Raw genomic sequence first — 22,805 nt, forward strand, 5'->3', positions numbered from 1 at the left:
AACAGAACTGAAAATCATGGAGCACCTTTGTTTATAATCATCTTTGTTCCATGTGATTATTTCAATACTAAGGTTTTGGAAACAATTAAAAATCCTGCCATATTTAACTAAAAACAGAATTTTAAATCTGTGCTTTTTCTACATTTCAAAGAGTTAAGCATTAAAGATGCTACTGCAATGTGCACAAGGATTATTATAAAATAGTAGCTTTTAATTGTATAATTGCATACTGGGGTATCTTCAATTCTGTAAAGAACTATGATTTCTTTAATCATAATTAACCTAATGAGTTAAAGACAAGTCATTCTTCTTGTAAACAGAGGTTACTTCTCTACTAAATAATGCTCCAAATGAATATTTCAAAAAGTAGCAAATAAATTTTCTTTCTGTCAAAACAATGAATTTCCAAGGCTTTGAATAAAGCTTAGTCACACTTAACCTTTTTTTAAAGAATAGTAAATTATACCTTGAATAATAAATGTAGGATTTATTATTATATTTCTGGTTTGTATTTTATTTTTATGATTGCTTTCAGTTTATTTTATAGCTGTTACATTCCTATTACAGAAACATTATTTTCAAAAATTGTACTATTAAAATGGGTGTGCTGCATTATCTGATAAAAATTAAATCATTCATGGCAATTCTCTGTTGATAATATCTTCAACTCCAACTATATCTTTATGCTAAGTATGCTGAGAGAAAATTGGCATGTAATAGACAATACAGCAATTTAACTGTAGAATATGGCAGCCAGGGAGAAGACCACATAACAAAAGAAACTCTTAAGGTATCTAGTGGCTACCATATTGAACAGATGGGTCTAAGGACTTTCCATCTCACACAGAATAAAATTTGAAATCGTCCAAGTGATCTATCAGGTCCTAGAACTGATTTTCTACCATGATATCTATATTTTAATTAGCCAAGCATGGCTCTTTCTCTGGGTTTTCATAACTGCAGTTCTCTATCAGGAATTGTGCCTCTTCCTCTCTCATAGTCAAACGACTTTTTCCATCACTTAATATAGATGTCTTCTCAGATTTCAATTTATCAGAAAGGCTTTCTTTAACCATCCTATTTAAAACAGCACCTCTCTTCCAAAATTTTCTACTTGATACTTGTATTTATCTGTCTTTATTACAGTTATCATTACATAACTTAATATTACATATTAATTTATTAATATTGTTATTTTATATGCCATTTTTATGCAGTTGAATAGAAGCTCCATGGCAGCAGGGACTTCACATTGTTCACTGATAATCTCCAGTGCTTACAATCTGTAACTATTTATTTTTTAACTAATAAATCCCCAGCTCTAAGATACAAATGCAAAAACTCAAAGAGTTTGATAGACTGGCCCAAGACTTCCTAGCTAGTCTTTGGTGGTCTGGGAAATGAGCCTAGGTTCTCTGAAACAAAAAGGAGCTCAACTTTTCCCCTTAAAACCAAGTTTTTATTACATTGATTTAAGAAAATGTGCTAGCAGTTAGCATTTCATAGGTATGCTTCCCGAGAGACCTTCTAATTCTCCTCCTAGAAATATATATATATATATATTTACACACACACATATATACATATATACTATACAAATAAATAAATTCTATATACGTAATATATATCCTGGCTACATTTCTAATGTAGGTTTTGTAACCTTAATTCTAGGAACTATAGATTGATTACACAGCACATTTCAGGTGCTACATAAATATTTCATAAAGTTGAGGCTCTTCCTCATCAAGTCAGTAACTACTTCAGTAAAACTCTACTATAATTGAATTTTCATATTTTATTCAGAAGGTAAGAGATGGGTTTGAGCAACTCTGAGAAATAAGTTGTCAGCTCCGATTCATACAAAAATACTCTAACTCAGTGTTTCTAAACTCGAGTTTATAATTTTCAAAATATCTCTTTTATAGATGCTTAAGGATTTAAATTTTAGAACCACAGATTCCTCTTATTTGAGTTTCATGGCGAACTGGGAGTAGAAAGAAGTTATAAAATGCAAACATTTCATAGTTTCTTCTTTAGACAATTATTTGCCAATTATTTGTCCATTGTAGTTACGTGTCCCTACTGTTATTCTCACAGCTGTTTCTCCTATACCTTAATTTTAAAAAAAGTAATTTAAAAAACCACAAGCCTGACAAAGAGGTGAATTCTAAGATCAACTTAAAATACGTCAGAGCACAGATATTCAAGGGTATCTGTAGTGGATGCAGATCCTCACTGGAATTTGTTAAATATATTAATCTAATTAAAAAGGTATATGTTTCCTTACTTAGGGGAATTGGTCAATTTTATAAGCTTAAAATCTAAAAAGTAGTAAAAAATTTTCAGTATAGTCATTTCAGCTGATTCAGTGAGGTAAGGAGTAATCATTATAGCAGCTAAGATTTATTACAAGCATTCCATTTTCCAGGTACTGCGGTCTTAGCTATCAAAGTGTACCGATCTTTGTAAAATCTGCTCCATTGTAAAATGGATATGTCAGGTCATTATTTTTCCTTTCATCAAGTGTCCTCATTTGTACTGATTACATACTTACCAAGGAAACTTTATATTTTTGCCTAAAATATTGGTCTACCAAAAAAAAAATGATCACATGACATTCCAGTTTTCCACTTCATCGGATAGGGATGTCTCAAGGGAAATATAGAAATGGCTTTGATGATAACTAACTTGTCACCTAAGAATGTCACAGGGAATTAATGTGTTTACTGGTCTCGTCACTAGAACAATAAATTCTTCTATTTAATTAACTATTTGGCACCCCGATGGCTACCTGAGTTATGTGTGTATTTTCATCACTCACCCCAGACATGGATAGGGGGAGCGCTGGGGCTTCACAGTGCTGACTCAGGTCTTACAGTTCTTATCACTACCACTTCCATCTACTAATGCAGGTTTCAAAAAGAGATCAGAAATATTTCTGCTTAAGAAAACTCTAAATTTACATAGGTTTTAAAAAAAATCTACAAAATGAAATCAGACATGGAAGGGACAATTTCTTAAACAACTAGTATTGAAAAAATGGAATATCCATATGTAAAAAAAATAAGGCTGAACCCTTATCTTACACCATATACAAAAATTAACTCAAAATAGATTAAAAATCTAAATATAAGACCTCCAAACCATAAAATGCCTAGAATAAAACGTATGAGAGGTGTTTTGTAACACTCAATATGTTTGTAACATATTGAATATGACACCAATAGCACAGGCAACAAAAGCAAAAACAGACAGATGGACTACCTCTGACTTTAAAACTTTTTGCCCAATTAGTGACACAATCATCAGGGTGAAAAGGCAACCTATGGAATAGGAGAAAATATTTGCAAATCTTACATCTGATAAGGGATTAGTATCTAATATCTAAACAACTCCTACAACTAAACAACTAAAATAAATCAAGTAACCCAATTAAAAATGTGCAAAGGACTTGAATAGACATGTTTTTAAAGATGATATACAATGGCCAAGAGCACCTGAAAAGATGCTCATCATCAATAACCATCAGAGAAATCAAATCAAATGACAATGATATATCATCTCACACATTAGTATGGCTACTACGTATAAAAAAGGAAAAAGAACCAGAAAATAAAAAGTGTTGATAGGAGGTTGAGAAGTTGGAAAGCTTATGCACTGGTGGTAAAATTGTAAAATGTTGCAACTGCTATAGAAAACAATTTTCTTTAAATTAGAACTACCATATGATTTAGCAATCCCACTTCTGAGAATGCACTCAAAAGAATGAAAGCAGGATATAAAAGATATATTTTAATATTTATGTTCATAGCAGTATTATTCACAATATCCAAGAGGGGGAAACAACCCAAATGTCTATTGAGAGGTGAACAGATGAACAGAATGTGGTATGTATTGAGAGCTATTCAGCTCTATAAAGGAAAGAAATTCTATCACATGCTAAGCTGTAACATGGATGAATCATGGGAATATCATGCTAAGTGAAATAATCCAATCACAAAATGAGAAATACTGCAAACTTCCACTTTTATGATGTATTTAAAGTAGTAAAATTTATACATGTAGGAAGACAAAAGGGTGTTACCCAGAGTCTAGGGGTAAGGCTGGAATGGAAACTTGTTTAATGGGTACCAAATTTCAGTTGTGCAAAATGAAGAAGTTCTGAAAATCTATTTTGAAACGATGTCAATATACTTAAAACTACCAAACTGTACACTTAAAATTGTTTAAGATGGTAACGTTTATACTATGTTTTTTAATCACAACAAAAGGAATGGGGCATGTATGTGCTGCTTAATAAACTGGCAGATTTATATTTAATTCTTTCAAAATCAACTTGAGATAGACAGAGGTCTTTATTCCAATTTTCATGAAGAGTAAAAGTGGCTCTAGGTGCTAAGTAGCTTGTCCAGAGGTTACAGAGCTGTAACAGGATCTAAATCTCTGTGTCTGAATCCATAATCTGCATTCCATTACCAAACTATGCTTAATAAATAAAATGTACAAAACTCCTAGCCACTCTCCACCTAAGTCTACTGACTTTGAGCTGCTAGCTCCATTTATATGGAATATTTACCATTCACCGAATAGTCATACTTTCTATTGTCCTAGATACATTATATAATTTAGTTTTCAAAATAATTCTATATGTTTTATTAGCTCTTAACAAACAGTGAAACTGAGGTTGAAAAGATTAAATTATTTGCCCAATTTCATGTTTTAAATCCAAAGTTTTATGAAGTCAGAGCTTCCTTCACAATGATACGATTCTCTCAAGACCTGAAGGTTACCTGATTTTTCCTATTCATATCATCCTATCTACTTAAGAAGCATTAAAATCTTATAAATTCCTGCAAAACTATACTTTTGCTATTTTCTTTTTCAGTTTGATAAATTTTGTCTCAAAATAAAGAAAATGGCATCATGATTTGCTTGTAAAACGTCCTTTCAATAAAATGTATCAAGTGTCTACTATATAACTGGAGTTATAGAAATAAAACACAAGTCTCATACATTCGTAGAGATAATATTCTAGTGGAAACTGACTATAATAATAACATTAGATAATGCTTTGTAGAAAAATAAACTAGAATAAAGGGTTAAAATTTGAAGCTGGGTATCATTTATTACATAATAGATAATGGAATCAGAGAAAGCCTGTCTCAATAGGCTTTTATTAAAGCAGCTAAAAGGCACAATTCTAATTATTTTTAAAGTATAATCAGCTATTATTTTGAAAAGGCTCAGTGTATATAAACTACTTCTGCAGAAATAAACAAGACATTGTACAATTGATATTCCATGCATAAATGTTGATAACCATCACCCTCATAAAACAATTTACATGACACCAAAAGGTTAAATTTGTGAACTATCCTGAAATAATTGTTATGAATCATATATGCTTTTCTTATGGGAAAATCACGTATGCTTTAATCCGTGCCTACTGTATTTTATTTGGCATATAATTACTAAAAGTTTAGTTATCTGACTCTTTAAAGCTTCTTCTGGCAAGCTGAAGTGATGATATTTTGCTAAAGAGACAAATTGACAGTGACGATAATTGACCTCTGTCAAACTGAAATCAACAGAAGACACAGAAGAACAACCTAATGCAGGCAGAGCTTAAAACCTAGACGACGGGTTGATAGGTGCAGCAAACCACCATGGCACATGTATACCTATGTAACAAGCATGCATGTTCTGCACATGTATCCCAGAACTTAAAAGTTAAAAAAAAAGGTGATATGTATATATATATATGTATGTGTGTGTGTGTAATGAAATAGTATTCAGCCATAAAAAGGAACAAAATAATGGCATTTGCAGCAGACTGGATGGAATTGGAGAACATTACTCTAAGTGAAGTAACTCAGGAATGAAAAAACAAACATCATATGTTTTCACTCATAAGTGGAAACTAAGCTATGAGGACTCAAATGCATAAAGATGATACGATGGAGTTTGGGGACTCAGGGGAAAGGGTGGGATGGAGGTGAGGGATAAAGACTGTACGTTGGGTACAGTGTACACTGCTTGTGTGCACCAAAATCTCAGAATTCACCATTAAAGAATTATTCATGTAACCAAAAAAAGAAAAAAAAAGTTTAAAATAATGGCAGCTAAATTAGGGTAATTAAGGGTAAAATAGTAAAGATATTTTAAACATCTTTTACAGTATCAAAATATAAGAACTGCAGTTTAATAAATAATCACAACTAGATTGGAGTTAACTATAACATACTCAGCCATGGGTGAGTCTACACTGTTAAGGAGGCAGAGGGACATGCCACATATTTTACAATAATTTAAAACATATATATTGCTTAATATTAGTCAACTTGGTTTTAAAAGACTAAGCTCTAGGCATTTAGACACATTGCTTTGAGAAATGACATATTTCCTGGACTGGCCAGACTGCTTTTTGAGTAAATTGGAGCCACAAAATCAAGGTATATATTCAATCCATGAATGTTATGATTTCTCATATGCAGCATTTTGAGGTTCTGATACATCAAACCATTCTGAATAATAAAATCTCACATCTAATTTTTATCCTTATTTGAAGACACTCTCAAAATCTTCACATATTTCCAATTAGACTTTGAGAAAACAGTAAGCTAAATTATTATTAAAACACTCTTAAACTATATGTTTAATCTGAACATTGTAATGATTAAAATGACCCACTCAGATTAAAATTGTGGTTGTTCAAATACTGCATGTTATTATTTATAAATGAGAGTCAACAATGGGTACATGCAGACATAAAGAAAGAAAATAATAGACACTGAGGGCTCCAAAAGGAGGGAGGATGGGAGGGGCATGAGGGCTGACAAATTAGCTATTGGCTACAGTGCTCACTGTTTGGGTGGTTGGCACACTCGAAGCCTAAACCTCACCAATATGCAATATATCCATGTAACACACCTGCACATGTATCCCCTGAATCTAAAATAAAATTTAAAAAATAAAGTTAAAAATCATGGTCATATAAAAATAAATATATAAGGAGACAAAATCAATTACTCTGTAAGATCTTCTATCTTTTTTTCCACTAGAGTAGGAGGCACATTGGAAACAATGACTTGCATATCCAGCTGATTGACCACGGAGACCTGAAAGAAGAAAAAACAGAATTCATTTAATTTTTACTCACTGAAATTTCCATAATCAGAAAACCCCCACATTACCTCTTCCCTACTATGTATAGACACAGTGGTTTCTGATTTTCAAATTCAGGAACAAATATATATATATATTTAATTATACGATCTATACAAGGGGTTGGAGACTAACTGGGGCAGACTGAGCATGAGAAACTATTTGTTGTTTACCTAGAAATTAAGAATCCTGAGTGATTTCAATTGTTTTTGGTTTTGTGTTTGTTTTATTGGTTATTTACTGAGACCTGAAGGGTGGCATTTTTAAAAATTTGATTGTTAAGGAACACCCAAGATAATGAAAAATACGTTTTATATTTTACAAGTCTTGAGAAATCATTTATTCATTATAACTAAGAATCTGAGATATAACTGGTTAGAATAATTCATTCTATGAGGTCATCACATATAGTTTTCTTGTCTATTTAACCAACTTTAAATTTGTGTAGGTAGAGATATATATTTAGAACTTTACATATGGGTTAAATGAGCTAATTTAATGGCTGTTGATAACTATGTATCATTCATTTAAAATCTACTGAATTTCTTCTATGTTCCTACATTTGAAAAATAGAAGAAAAATGAAAATATTTATTCTATGCTTACAACATGGCATTTATTCTTTTCCTCAATATTCTACAGGTTTAACTCATTGAAATCTATAGACAGAATCAGGCTGTTATTAATATCATTTTGATTTTAAAATAAAAAAACATAAATTGAGGATATATTTAATAACTTAATCCTAATTAAATGCAGTCTGCCTTACACCAGAGCTTGTGCTCTTTACTATTATCCAATACTGATACAAAAATTCTAAAAAGTCATATATTATCATGCACATACATTTACACACTATTAAAATATAAATGCATTTGTACCAGATCATAAATTGAACACTCTGAGTTAGGCATATTTAGCACCGTATCTCAATACAATCTACAGTAGGGAGTAATTTCACGTTGCCATACATTTTTTTATAGGCTCCAGATTCTTTACATATAGAGACCCCATTAGGGGTCACAAACTCAAATGCCTTCAGGAACCAGGCAGGTAACTTAAAGGAGAAAAGTAGCCAAAAGTATGAAATGATAGAAAGAAGTGTAAGTAACACAAATCCAAGAGCACATAACTCAGCCGAAGAGGTCAGCTACTACTCACCTCTAAGGAATATTGCAATGTGGGAAACAAAATCCAGATTTCCTAGATCTTTCAGTTTTTCAGGAAAAAAAGAAATCCAAAATATTATGTAAAATGTTTGCAACTAGTTAGAAATCTATCAAACCATTGTGTGAGCCTGATCAATCATGTCTGAAGACTGTATTAAGACAGGAGTAGGTCTGATTATTACTTCTGAGCAAGCAGTTTATGCTGGCAGTTCTAACCTTGTATCCCTAACCCGTCACAGGTGTCTGGGACCAAATGACTAAATTTCCCTTCAACATGTAAATGAGTCTTGATTGTCTTTTTACAAAACACATCTAACTTCACTAGCAAAAGGGATCATTACAGTTTTTGTATCATTTTGTCTTTTCTTATTGGTCTTGAGTAAAAGAAGATATAGAAGTTGAATAGAAATATTTTTTGTTTTATTGTTTTTGAGTTTTTAGCAGTAAAATTACATGATAAAAATTTCTAGAAGTATGTATATGAAACTTGTATAACTGTTCCCTCCCTCCCTCCCCTCCTTCCTTCTTTCTTCCTTCCCTCTCCTCCTTTTTTTCTTTCTTTTAACATTGGGCCAGAAACGGTTAAAAAAAAGTTTTGATAAAAATCAAACCACCCGGAACAAGTAGTAACTATAGGGTGTTATCCCAATGAGAAGTATAATCACTAGGCCTCATTCTCTGTTCCCTGAAGCTCTCATCATCTCCTCTAACTGCTGGACTCAGAAGTACTGGAGTCCTGGCCTCAGGACAGAGGAGCTTTTGCAGTGGGACTAGTGCTGAAGCACTTCCTAATTCCACCATCTGTTGGGAGAAAGCTCCTGGACCATGATGTGGGTTATGGATAGGGTGAGTAGTAGGGAGCATTAGCAGGATACTGGAAAAGAGAAGAAAATGAGTAGGAGAAATAACTCTTTATTACTGGTTCTTTCAGTGGAGAATTGTTAGGACTGTCTGCCCTGTCAAACTGTCCTCTTCTCACATGTCTGTCTCCTGGTCTGGTAAGCACGTGCTTCAACCCACCTTTTCTGGCTGACAGACTGTTACAGATCCCTACTATTAGTATCCCTCAAATTTTCCACTGTCTCTTATTTCCCTACATTCATCCTGCCCAGGCCTTCAAAAATAGACCCTTCATTAAACTGTCTTCAAATTATCTGATTCTTGCAGCATAGACTTAAAATTAAAAAAAAAAAAAAAGTTTCACATGTGCATGAATTTTCTGCCAGGTCCTTACTGGTATAGATCCGAAAAACCATACAATCAGGTGTCAGGCTGTATATACCAGAAATCAGTCACACTTCACAAATATTATATATGATGTGAACAAAAACAAAGGTGGGAAAGGAACTAAGTAGTACCTAGTGGAGGATAGATTCAGCAGCCACAGAGGAAGACCAAACATAAGCCTTCCTATCTTAGGGTAGAAACAGGATTTAATCAAGGAAATCTCCTGCTCCCAGGAAGGGGATCTACATTGTATATACCCAACAGGATTTCAGAATTGGCCTGGACAATTCCGTATGTCTACCATTATTGTCCTCTTCAAATAGGAATTTCTATTGGATATTCTGTATTTTTCCATCATCTATACTGGGTGAATGTGTTTGCTGGATCACTAAAACATCAGGAGTTCCCTCTAGACCTGATAAAAAGAACAGCATGACATCTGAGATCCACGTGTTAACTTTGATAAGACTTTGTTCTATTTGTGTGGAAAATAATGAAATAAATATTTGGTAATCAGAAGTATAGACTGGTTAGCTGTTCATCCAGCTCTTTCTGTCTTCCCACTGGGAACACACAATCGATTTCTCAGCCTTCTTTGTAGTTTACTGGAGCCATATGATGGAGTTCTGACCAACGTAAACTTAGTGGAAGGGAAGGAATGAATGTTCTTAAATCTGAAGGATAGTCAGTGCTTTCCCTTCATCAGAAAGATAAGTTACTTATTCAAAATATTTTAAGCCAGGCGTAGTGCCTCACACCTGTAATCACAGCATTTTGGGAGACTGAGGCAGGCTGATCAATTGAGGCCAAGAGTTTGAGAGCAGCCTGGCCAACATGGTGAAACCCTGTCTCTACTAAAAATACAAAAAATAGCCAGGCATGGTGGTGCATGCCTGTAATTCTAGCTACTCTGGAGGCTGAGGCACGAGAATTGTTTGAACCCGGGAGGCAGAGGTTGCAGAGAGTCAATATCACGCCACTGCACTCCAGTCTGGGCGAGAGACTCTGTCTCAAAAAAAAAAAAAAAGTGAGATTTTGTGCAAAATTCTGACTGAAATAGCAGGAGCTAACATTTAAGGTATCTAGAATATATCCATTTTAAGGTTACATTTTATTAACAAGATTTTATGATGTTAATACATTTTGAAAATATACTTTTATATTTTATTTTAAAGATATACAAATAAAAAACATTTAATTCTGATAAATTAACAGAAGTCGCACTACCAGGAGTAGTTGTCCCACACTTACCTCTAAATCATTACTTTAAAATTTTTAAATCTCCTGAAAGTGCTAATGTCTGGTTTATGTAGAACACACACATTTTGACTATGCAAATGAAGAAAAAAGATATTACAGTTTACATTTGGTCTTTGACAGAAATTCTACATCCTAACTCTGGTTTGTTTTATCATCTATAACAAGGATATTTAGCTGTTTAAGATTAGTAGATTTTATTTATGCTACTTTTCCAGCATAGCTTCTGCAAATATGCAAATATTTCCAGAAATTTGCATGTCAGTTTATTACACCAAATATTTAATAATTCTCTGTAAAATTATTTAATTCTGTAGGTTAATAACTAATGAAAGCTTTATAAATATGTTTCCATCATCATTGAGATTGATATTTGTAATGGATTCAAATTACTAGGTATTGTTAAAAAGAAGAGAAATAACATTTGTGAAGCACAAAATTAAAAAAGCAATGGTTGGAAATTTACATGTTACTATTTCTATGTCCTTTCCATTTATTCTCATAAGTTTCTTATCTTTTCTTTCTTCCTCTATATTCTCATAAATTTTAAATAGTGCTGTCTAATAGAAATACAATGTGAGCCACGAATACAAATCACATATGTAATTTTAAATTTTCTGGCACACACATTAGAAAGATAAAAATAATAAGATTAATTCAATAACACATTTAACCCAATATGTTTAATATATGTTTAGTAAAATATCATTTTAACATGTAAAGAACATTTTACATATTTTAATCGAAGTCTTTGAAATCTGGTGTGTATTTTATACTTATAGTACATCTCCGTGTGACCTAGCCATGTTGCAAATATTCAATAGCTACATTTGGCTGATAGCTAGCATATTGGGCAACCCAACTTTAGAGATATTCATCATCTCCTGCTTGAACTGTCTTTCCTAACTAACTGGTCTCTGCTGCAAACTCACATTTTATTAAATAAAAGAGGTGTTTCAATAGTCCATTTAGATAATTATGTATTTTCTTTTTTAAATACTATACCAAAATTTAGTTTCCACATGAAATCTGAAACCATGTTCAGTTATACTACAATCTATTTGTCTGTCTTGTACTTTTTCTTTTTTGCGATGGAGTTTTGCTCTTGTTGCCCAGGCTAGAATGCAAATGGCGTGATCTCAGCTCACAGAAACCTCTGCCTCCTGGGTTCAAGCAATTCTCCTGCCTTAGCCTCCCGAGTATCTGGGATTACAGGTGCCCATCACCACACCTGGCTAATTTTGTATTTTTAATAGAAACGAGGTTTCACCATGTTGGCCAGGCTGGTCTTGAACTGGTGACTTCAGGTGATTTGCCTGCCTGAGCCTTCCAAAGTGCTGGGATTACAGGCTGAGCCAACACACCCGGCCATTGTATTTTGAATTGATTTTTTTACACATGCATAATTTTTTAACATCCTGCATTGGCCACTTGGAAAATACAAGTTTACTGAACACTGCAGATATTGCAAATATCAACACACTTCGTTACACAATATCAATAAATAAATCACATTATTTAAGACAACCACTGACTCATCAAGAAAGTCTAAATATTCGGAAGCTAGTCAAGTTTACAGTGACAGGTACATTTTTTTAATATTCTAATTTGTGCTTGAAAGCTTCAATATTATCATTAGTTGGTTGTTTTCAATGAAATGACAGGCTCCCTTCATCCATTTTGTGTAAATGCCTACCAAATTTTTAAGTTTGAATAACCATATTTTGTCTCTAAGTTGCTCTTTCATATAAAAATGTTAGTCCATAAAAAAAGCAGCTAGTTCAGCTTGCATAGTGCTTTTCCTTGAGGCAACCATCTTCCACATGCAGCAGATGTACTCTATGCATACTTCTCATTTCATCAACAAAATATTGAAAAGGTGTTTAGGACACTTTCGTTGATAGGTTAGCTAGCTGCCTAGATAGATATACAGTATTTACTAAGGGAATGAATGTGAGGTTTAGGAGAGAAAGGAGTCAAGAAATTTTTTGCCTAAGGAACTCAAAGTGATTTGGTCATCAAATAAAGTGAGGAAGACTATAGGTGGAAGAAATGTGATGAAGAAGAGAAATCCATTAGGAAACACTAAATAAACACCTTTTAAAAATATTCGGGTGGAATTGCTACATGTACAGATAAATATGCAAATCTGGTGTTCAGGAATGAGCTTTAGTGTAAAGATGTAAGTATGAGCGCTTTTACTATGTAGATGATATTTTAAAGTTATGGGACTAAGTGAGCTTAACAAGTCAGTGAGTGCAGATAGAAAAGAGATTTAATGTCTGAGCCCTGAGAAACCTCAATACTACGAGGTCAGGAGAAGAAAATGAACCAGTGAAGGAGACTGAGAAGGAGTAAACAGTGAGATAGTAGGACAAGGGAGTATGGTGGGTGGTCTGAAAGCATAGTGAGGGTAATAGTCAAGCGTTGCTGATGGTTCAAGTAAGATAAGGACTGGCATGATCAGTACATTTCCTAACGTGGAAGTCATTGGTAGCATCGACAAGAATAGTTTGGAAGAGTGTTTGGAGAGAAAACACTCTTATGATTAGAGGGTTTAAGAGAGGGTTCAATAGTGAGAAATAAGTCAAATCTAACATAGAATTTTGCTAAAAAGAAGAATAGAAAAATGGATGGCAGCTAGAAGGTGATATAGATCAAGGGATGTTTTATAATTTTTGGAAGATAGAAAAAAAGCATTGTTGTGAGAATAATCTGATATAAGGAGGAAATTTATATTAATAATGTAGAAAAGAAATGGGAGAGCTGCTGAGGCAATGTCCTAGAGCTGGCGAGTGGGAATTGAATCTACTGCATAAGTAGAGGTACAGGCTTTAGATAAAAACAGAAAATTCATCTAAAGGAACCAGAAAGAAGGCAAAGAATGTTGTTCTAGATCCTGGAGGGTAGGTAAATTTAGTGGCAGGAGTCATAGAAGTGTCCTTCTAAATGCTTTAGTATTATTTTTCTGTGAAATAGCATGCCAGTTAATCAGGCCATAGTGAGAATGAGGACAAGGTATTGGAGAATCAGGAGCAGAGAAGATTTTCTAGGACATCGAGGCAAAATAGAGTGATTACTGACTAAAGCAAAAGCTCATCTGGAGGGTTTGTTTTAGTTATTAATTTAAATTGATACTGATGCAGGAGAACAGGGTCTGGAGGCAGGGAACCTAAGGCCAATTTGTGCTGACTTCCTAAAGCTAAATCAAAGGGAAAACACCAAGGTCTGGGGTCAGGGAATCTAAGGCCAATTCATGATAGTTTTCTAATGGTGGATTAAACAGGAAACTCCTGGGTCTGGGGGCAGGGAACCCAAACCAATTAATGCCAACTTCCTAAAGCTAAACAAACAAACAAAAATACCATCTCCCCACACCCCACCTGAGTAACAAAGGATCAAAGGCTACTCTCCCTAAAACCTTCCCCCTTCCCCCATGTCTCAGATGGAAAGGGAAAGTGCCTTGGAGTGGCTGTGGGCCAAGCAGGGGCCATCCTTTCATTTGCTTAGGGCATCAATCCACTCAGGCCTTGGGTCAATTCAGCTCAGCCTTTAGCCTCAGGCCAAATCCTTCATCCAGATAAGGGGTAGCCCATAGGGACCTCAAAAGGAGTATTAAAACCCAGAAAACTTTGTAACCAGGCCCTTGAGTCACTTGCTTGAGTCCACTCCCAACCTGTGGAGAGCTTTCTTGCTTTAATAAATCCCTGCTTTCCGAGGTTGCAGTGTTGCAGTGAGCCAGGATTGCACCACTGCACTCCAACCTGGGAGTCAGAGGGAGAGTCCGTCTCAAAAAAAATAATAATAAAATAATAAATAAATAAATAAATAAATGCCCACTTTCCTTGCTTTGTTCCTTTGTTTCGTTCCTGTGTTAATTTGTGTGTTTTGTTCAATTCTTTGTTCAAAACACCAACGACATGGACAATTCACACTCAAAGCCTTCCTTCATGTAACAATACTATAGCTAGGCATGGTGGTGAGTGCTTGCACTCCTAGGTGCTAGGGAGGCTGAGGTGGGAGGATTGCTTGAGCCCAGGATTTTGAGGTTGCAATAAGCTTTGATTACACCACTGCACTTTGACCTGGGTGATAGAACCAGACCTTGTTTCTTAGCAACAACAACAAAAATGATACTAATTATAGAATTTTGTATGTTTTTGCAGACATAATCAGCATGGATATAGGTCTGGAGAAAGGAGACAGTTGGAATTAACCAAAGTGGAGGTTTTGCTAAGTGAATATGACATAGAGACAGAAAGCAAGAAAGTTAAATTTTATGTGATGGAGTGCTTATTATAATTGGTAATGCATTATAAATCCAGTAAACAAGAAAGAGAACATGAGAGGTTCTCAGGAGAGAACACAATGGAAGTTAAAATTATTAGGCTAATTGGACTGGACATCCCGGTAGGAACAAAAGAATGATGGATTTAGCTGCAATGTTAATTAAATGTTATGGACAAAGAGTGGGAGGTTTGAAATGGAGGTTATAAATGTAATGGCAAGGTAAGCCAAGAACAGAAAGTTAAACACCACATGTTCTTATTCATATGTGGAATCTAAAAAAAAGTGTTTACGGATCTTAATTTGACCAAAATTTATGTCAAACTTAATATCTCCTATGTCAAAAGCTTCTTGGCTTAGAGTGGCCTTCATTTACTCTATTGCAGCTTTACTGTTAAAAATGAGAATGCTCCTGGAGGACTGTTTTGGCCACAATCATGGTGATTGTTCTTCACCATTATCTAAGAAGAAAAATATTTGATCATTGATGTCTGCATGTATATGAAGGTTACGCTTGTCCAGGGAACTAAATGAGAAGAACTGTGAAAAAATGAAAATTTATGATGTAAAGAACAAAAGACAACTTATTCTTGATCTGTTTTTATGTGACAAATATTTCTAATGAATATACTTTGTATTAGATTCATCAGACAAAACTCCAAATAACCCATGCTTTCAAGTTGGTAAAGAGTCCACAGGATATATGCACTGGTGTTAAATATTTTCAATAAAAGCTAATATCAAACTTCCCTTTCAAATGATCTATCACTAAACTTCTGCACAGCCTAAGTGAAAATTAGAACAGTGATATTATTGACTATAGCCAAATATAACTTAGTCAAGGCTAAACAATGTCATCATTGGGAATTTTGATAGAACAAAGAAATAAATACTATTGGAACAAAATTTGTCCCCAAACATTTTCTTTGTTTTCTCAATTACAGAATGCTGAAAGTAATTTAAACAAATAATTTCATAGTTTAATTTCTATAGTATAACTCTGTGAAGCATTTAAAATTTTTATGTAGCACTGGACAACCCCATATTAAAAATGAGCTTTGAAAACAAAATAGAAATCCAATGCTTATACCTTTGCTGTTACAATTATATTTTTTCAAATATTATAATGTTTTTCTCAAAGGTCAAGAAAAATAAACAACTTATGGTGTTATTATATATATATATATATATATATATATATATATATGAACAATATATTTACATATTCCTAAACTATAGCAACTAACAATCTGGGTGAAACTTAATTATGTTTTTGAAAACCCGTTTTAAATTAATCTTAGAAGTTCTATAAACTGAAAACACTGACCTATGGCTAGTATTGTAGCTACTTCCCTTCCCTGAAGTTTTATCTACTTACGAGTACATCGGCTTTGCCGCTCAGTCCCTTCCCATAGTCGTCAGTTGCAATAACTTGAAACTTGAAGTAGGATCTCCTCATATTATGGAAGAGCATAGCAGTTTTGATAAGCCCTGTATATGTTTCCACTACAAATCCTTCTTTTCCCTCTTTAATTGGTGGTATTATGAGTCTGTAGGCCATGACACTATAATTGCCAGTATCTTTATCAGTAGCCTAGATGGAGGAAAAAAAAGAGATTATAATTAAGCAGGAAAAGATAACCCTTATGAGATGGCTTACTTTTGTTTGTAAGAATGAGGTTTCTTATGTAATCATAACACAATAAAGCCCTCCTAAATGTCTATTTTTTCTGGATATAGTTATGTAGATTAATAGACTTTGTGTCCACTGTTTCGAATGGTTGTTATTAGAATAATAACTGCTGAAGTATGAATAAAAGGGACATAGATATAATTCTGTACCCTTTAACAAATTTCTCCCTACCCCTCCTTTCCTTTTACCCTTACCAGCCTCCTGTATCTTGTATTCTACACTTTATTTTTATGAGATCACCTTTTTTTAGATCCCACATATGAATAAGAACATGTATGTGGCATTTAACTTTCTGTTCCTGGCTTATTTCATGTAACATAATGTCCTAGATAGGGAGAATATGTTCTAGTGCTCTATACCACTGTAGAATAACTACAGTTAACAATAGTATATAGTTCCAAATAGCTAGAAGAAGGATATCGAATTTTCCCAACACAAAGAAGTGATAACTGTTTGAGATGATAGATATGCTAATTACCCTGATTTGATTGCTATGCATTATACATATAGAAACATCTATGTACCCAATAAGTAAGTACTATTATTATTTGTCAATTTTAAAAATAGATTTAAAAAAAAACAGACATAGACACTAACAGAGTCAATGAATCAAGACTTTTGGTTTACAGGTTTGTTGAGTTCAACTGTGTGTGCTGATCCAAATTGGTTGAAAGATGGGATTGGTTGTTTACCTAATGTTTGTCTTGCTGTAATAGGCATACAATGTGATGGTATTTTTGATGTAGTATATAGCCTAAGGAGGATAAATTTAAAAGAACGTAGTAAAATATCTCGAATGAAATAAAGTTGAGTTATAACAAATTTAGAGATGCATAAAAATATTCTAATTAATTAATGCCATAACATAATTCTCTAATTAGAGCTAGAATACTATCCGACTTCCTTTTTAATCATCCTGTATCCCGATTAAGCATATTTGTTCCTGGTGATAGGTACTTATGATCCACATATTAAAGTTTCCTACCATTTAGAATTAAAAAGGACTAACACATTGTTTAGATTTTTTTCATTTGTTTTTAAATACAGCTATGAGAATCATATATTGGGCTGGCTTTATGGTATCTAATTAGGGGAAATTTTTTAGAATGTCTATTTCAGAACCGTTTCATAGCGAAATACTTGGAAAATAAATGGTAGATAGGAGAGTTTTAGAGACTTGATAAGACACTATATATACCTTATTCATGATACTAGATATGTAAGTTATACATTTTCATTTGTTATAACAATGATTATTATTTTTATTATCTGATTCTTATTTTTGCCTATGCTATTATTAAGTATGAGTATGCATTTATGATCTGCCGTTACTAAGAATTGCTAAGAATCATACAAAATACAAAATACAATCACACAAAATACCATCATACAAAAATAGTCTTATCTAATAACAATATAAAAAACTGAGGAATATATTGTTTTACTTATATAAATTAGTGATATTCAATAAAATTTTCTGAAATGATAGAAATGTTCTTAACCAGCTCTGTCTTATGCAGTAGGTACTAGCCAAATATGACAAATGAAAAGTGGTTGATGTGACAAAGAAACTGAAATTTCAATTCAATCTAATTTTAATTTAAGTTACATAATGAAAGACTACATAATAAGTAGTAAAGTTGAGATACAAATGATTAAAATAGTAAATCATAGCAAATGTGTATTAAATACAGCATCAACTTGATTTAGCTTCAAATTCTATATATATAGTGAACCATTTAAAACGTTTCCAGATAATCATATCTACTTGTTAGAAAAGGTAATTTAAACTACTCAACACAGATAATTTCACTTCAGGATCAGCTATTTCACAAATTTTCTAGGGAGTTAATATTCTCTTTTCTTTATTTTTCTCTGTCACCCAGGCTGGAGTGCAATGGCATAAACTCGGCTCACTGAACCTTAGTCTCCCAGGTTCAAGCTAGCCTCACATGTCAGCCTCTGAGCAGCTGGGACTATAGGCACTCCACTACGCCTGGCTAATTCTTTGTAGTCACAGGGTCTCGCTATGTTGCCTGGGCTGGTCTCGAACTCCTTGACTGAAGCAATCCTCCCATCTTGGCCTACCAAAGTGCTGGGATTACACATATGAGCCACTTTGCCAAACCTAAAATTATCTTTAGAAGAGGACAAGTTCAAACTACTGGCTAATCACTTTAGATAGTTTATATGGCTTACAGCATGGCAGAGCTCAGTTTTGGTATTAGAGTAATAGTAATTAGTTATCAATGTTAGGTCACATTCTCACTTAAAGGAAAAAGAAAATGAACAAAGAAAGAAAAATAGTATCAAAATTTTTTGTACTTAAACTTTGAACCACAGGTTTATAATCACTCAACAAAGGATAGCATAAGATAGAAAAAGCATATTCCCAGCTAAAATAAGTCAAAGTCTGAGTCAAGGTATCCAAGACATTTCTTCCACATAGAATGAGCAAATTTGGGCCTAACGTCAGATCAGTCAGATTTGGTTACATATTATTCTCTATCTTCTTATTAACATGGATATTTCTCTGAAACAAACTTTTTATTATTAATGTAAACTTTATAAAGGAATAACAAAACATGCAAAAAGTGTACAAATTATAAATGTAAAGCTCATTAAAATTTTGCAAAATACACACATCCACATGACCAGCATTTGCATCAAGAAACAAAACAAGCCAGGCATGGTGACTCATGCCTGTAATACCAACACTTTGGGAGGCTAAGGCTGGAGGATCACCTGAGCCCAGGAGCTTGAAACCAGCCTGAACAACATAGTGAAACTCTTATCTCTTGAAAAAAAAAAATTACCCATATTCCAGAATGCACTTCATGCACTTGGAGTCGCAATCTGAGACCTTCTTAAGGAAAACCACTTTCCTAATCTAACATTGTTGATTAGTTATGCCTATTTTTTAAACTTTACATTGACTGAATCATAAAACATGTTCTGTTTTCTGTCTGACTTCTTTCATTCGATTTTGCGTTGTAAGATTCTAAGCCCTTATATTTAAAATAAATACTGCATAACAACACAATCACATTTGGAAAAGAAAAGGTGGTTACCATAAAATCACCACAGTGATTGCTTGGTATATTAAGCTATATTACACAGTTCTGACTGATTAACTTCCAATTTCAGTAAGCAGGTAATTTCACTTTGCAATATTCCTAATATATTAAATTATGATAACTACAAAATAGTCATATTCCATCTTAAAAGATTAAAGTGTTTTGTTAAATGTGCCTTTCCTGAAACAAATTATCACTTAACGCAAAACTTTGGGTGTGGAACTAGACAATTTAACTCAGAAATAACTATTTTCTTTTATGGTTTTTCATATAAATGCCTTAATATTTGCAGAAAATAGTCAAGAATGAGATAAAAGTTTTTTTAAAAATCTTGTTTACTGGAATTAAAAAAAATAAAACCCTATTGTCATATGTATGTTATACAGTAAGGACTCTAATTTTTATTTCTTTGAATGAATATGATAGTCTTTGGGATCTTAGAGATCTTATTTCAGGAGATATTCATCAAAGATGATTGCCAGGATCATTAGCATATTTTTCAAATCTCCCCTCTTCCTCAAGTACGTTCAGTTGAATACTAGTAATTTAAACAGTGAATGATGAAAATTCCAATGGGTGACATACTTAAGAGCAATTGCATAGATTTTTAATTTTTAGTCTCCCCAATTTATAACAAATACATATTTTAAAACCCGAAACCTCTCCTCTAAGATGTGACTCTGATTGATGTGGAGCATATGCAATACCATCATACATAGATAACAACCAAATGTTCTTTCTATAAAATCAATAACAGGATACGATATCTTTAAATACACACTGAGTCACACCAGAGATACCAATAATAAAATTCAGAGCGCAGTTTTAAATCTGGGTCAATATGTGAAAAATAAGTGAGAGTTTCAGCACAGAGTATATTGTCTCTATTTGGTGTTAAATAATTTTAAACTTACTTTTTTGGTTGTTTTTTGCATTATGTTTTGGAGTGAGGTGGACTCCAATGTCAGGTGTGACTTTGAAAAATTAATAACTCAAGGCCGGGCGCGGTGGCTTACACCTGTAATCCCAGCACTTTAGGAGGCTGAGGCGGGCGGGTCAAGAGGTCAGGAGATAGAGACCATCCTGGCTAACGCGGTGAAACCCCGTCTCTACTAAAAATTTAAAAAAAAAAAAAAATCAGCTGGGCGTCGTGGCAGGCACCTGTAGTCCCAGCTACTCGGGAGGCTGAGGCAGGAGAATGGTATGAACCCGGGAGGCGGAGCTTGCAGTGAGCCAAGATCGCGCCACAGCACTCCAGCCTGGGTGACAGAGCGAGACGTCGTCTCAAAAAAACAAAAAAACAAAACGAATAACTCAAAATTTCAGATTTCTTTATTCATAAGATAAAAATAAGGATGCCCAAAAATAGTATTTTAAAGTTTTATATATATTCATACATATGTGTGTGTGTATATATATATATATATATATATATATAAACAAAAATTTAAATATGGCCAAGTCCAGTGTAACTATTATAGTTACCTAAGTTGTCATAATGGTGATTCAAAAGGTTTAACATTTTTCCATATTATGTTTGCCCATGAATATGTAAATTTATGCAATCAATTTAGACCCTTATTACTTCAGACATATTATCACACAATTGTAACTCCCTTATAACTCTACTTTTCTTAATTTTCTTTTCCAGCTCTCCTTTATTGCTTCCAGTTCTTGTTTTGTTTTGTTTTGTTTTGTTTTGTTTTTGAGATGGAGTTTCACTCTTGTTGCCCAGGCTGGAGTGCAATGGCTCGATCTTGGCTCACCGCAACCTCCACCTCCCCGGTTCAAGCAATTCTCCCACCTTAGCCTCCCCAGCAGCTGGGATTACAGGCACTTTGGGAGGCTGAGGCGGGCGGATCACCTGAGGTCACAAGTTCGAGACCAGCCTGACCAATATGGAGAAACCCCGTCTCTACTAAAAATATAAAATTAGCCAGGCGTGGCTTCCCCCTCATTTTTGAAGCAATTTTGCAAAACCTCTTCCTCAGTTGAAATCCATGAACTTTTGTACAGTATACACTCTACCCCTCCTTGTTGCCGAACATAATGAGGATGTTGGTATCTTGCTCTCAGTCTACCCCTTCTACTTCAACTTCCTCCCTCTTTACAAATTTCAGTATTCATTGAGATGACACATCCAGGAACTTATTTTTAAAGTATTAGGCATGAATAACATTCATCAGTCTTTGAACGACCTCACTGCATCGATTTAATTCTACAGTCACACTTTAGTCTTTTGCCTTAGGGAGATATTCCGCTTAAAGAAACACTCCATATTTAATTTATATATTAAAGTTTCATGTCTAAATTCTGACCACAACTTTAATCATCATACTTAGTTAAGACCTCTTCTTTGATATCAGTGAATTTTCAGTTCTGCAAACTGCCTTTTGCTCCCATTACTTCAGGGTTTATGTCCCTTTCTGCTTTATCATAGAAGTCAGAGTTGATCACATTGTTCTCATTTCTCTCTCCTTCCACAACACCTGGATCTTTCTCCTCTTGGACCAAACTAACCATCAGTTTACTCCTGGTGACTGAAGAGGGCGCAGAGAAATTAAATAATCAGTCAGACTAGTGTTACTGTAAGTCCATGGTCTCTGAGTTTAACTGTGCCTTTGTCTATTTAGGAAATCCTTGCTATATGTAATAAGTTCTCTTTCTCACTCCAGAAGTTTGCCTTTTTCTTTAGTTCACAGATTCTTTCAGTCTTTTCCAGAGATAAGGAAGCTCTAATTGCCATAAAATTTGAGGATATCAAATGTGAGATCTCTCAGCTTTTCATCACATAACTAAAAAAGTACTTATATCTGTACTTACTTTGACTACTTTCTTCAAATCTCAGAGGAGCAGCTGACACGTATCTCTCACTGAAGGTACTTATGCCTTAATCTGAATCACTCCCATCCCTTCTGCATTTAATGCTTCA

The 22,805-nt window shown here is 33.9% G+C and overlaps 1 protein-coding gene across 8 annotated transcripts in view; it reads right to left on the reverse strand.

Annotated features, from left to right (window-relative positions):
* The window catches only part of PCDH15 (protocadherin related 15), a 1,753,436-nt gene that overhangs the window by 47,418 nt on the left and 1,683,213 nt on the right, over positions 1-22,805 (reverse strand). For all 8 annotated transcript variants that reach the window (XM_054659631.2, XM_054659630.2, XM_054659628.2 and 5 more), the window contains 2 exons: positions 16,482-16,697; positions 7,030-7,118 (listed from right to left, as the gene is read on the reverse strand). In XM_054659631.2, coding sequence (XP_054515606.2) covers positions 7,030-7,118; positions 16,482-16,697 — 305 coding nt within the window. The remainder of the gene's footprint in view (positions 1-7,029; positions 7,119-16,481; positions 16,698-22,805) is intronic.

Source organism: Pan troglodytes, chromosome 8 (genome assembly GCF_028858775.2).
Source record: "Pan troglodytes isolate AG18354 chromosome 8, NHGRI_mPanTro3-v2.0_pri, whole genome shotgun sequence".
Classification (NCBI taxonomy): domain Eukaryota; kingdom Metazoa; phylum Chordata; class Mammalia; order Primates; family Hominidae; genus Pan; species Pan troglodytes.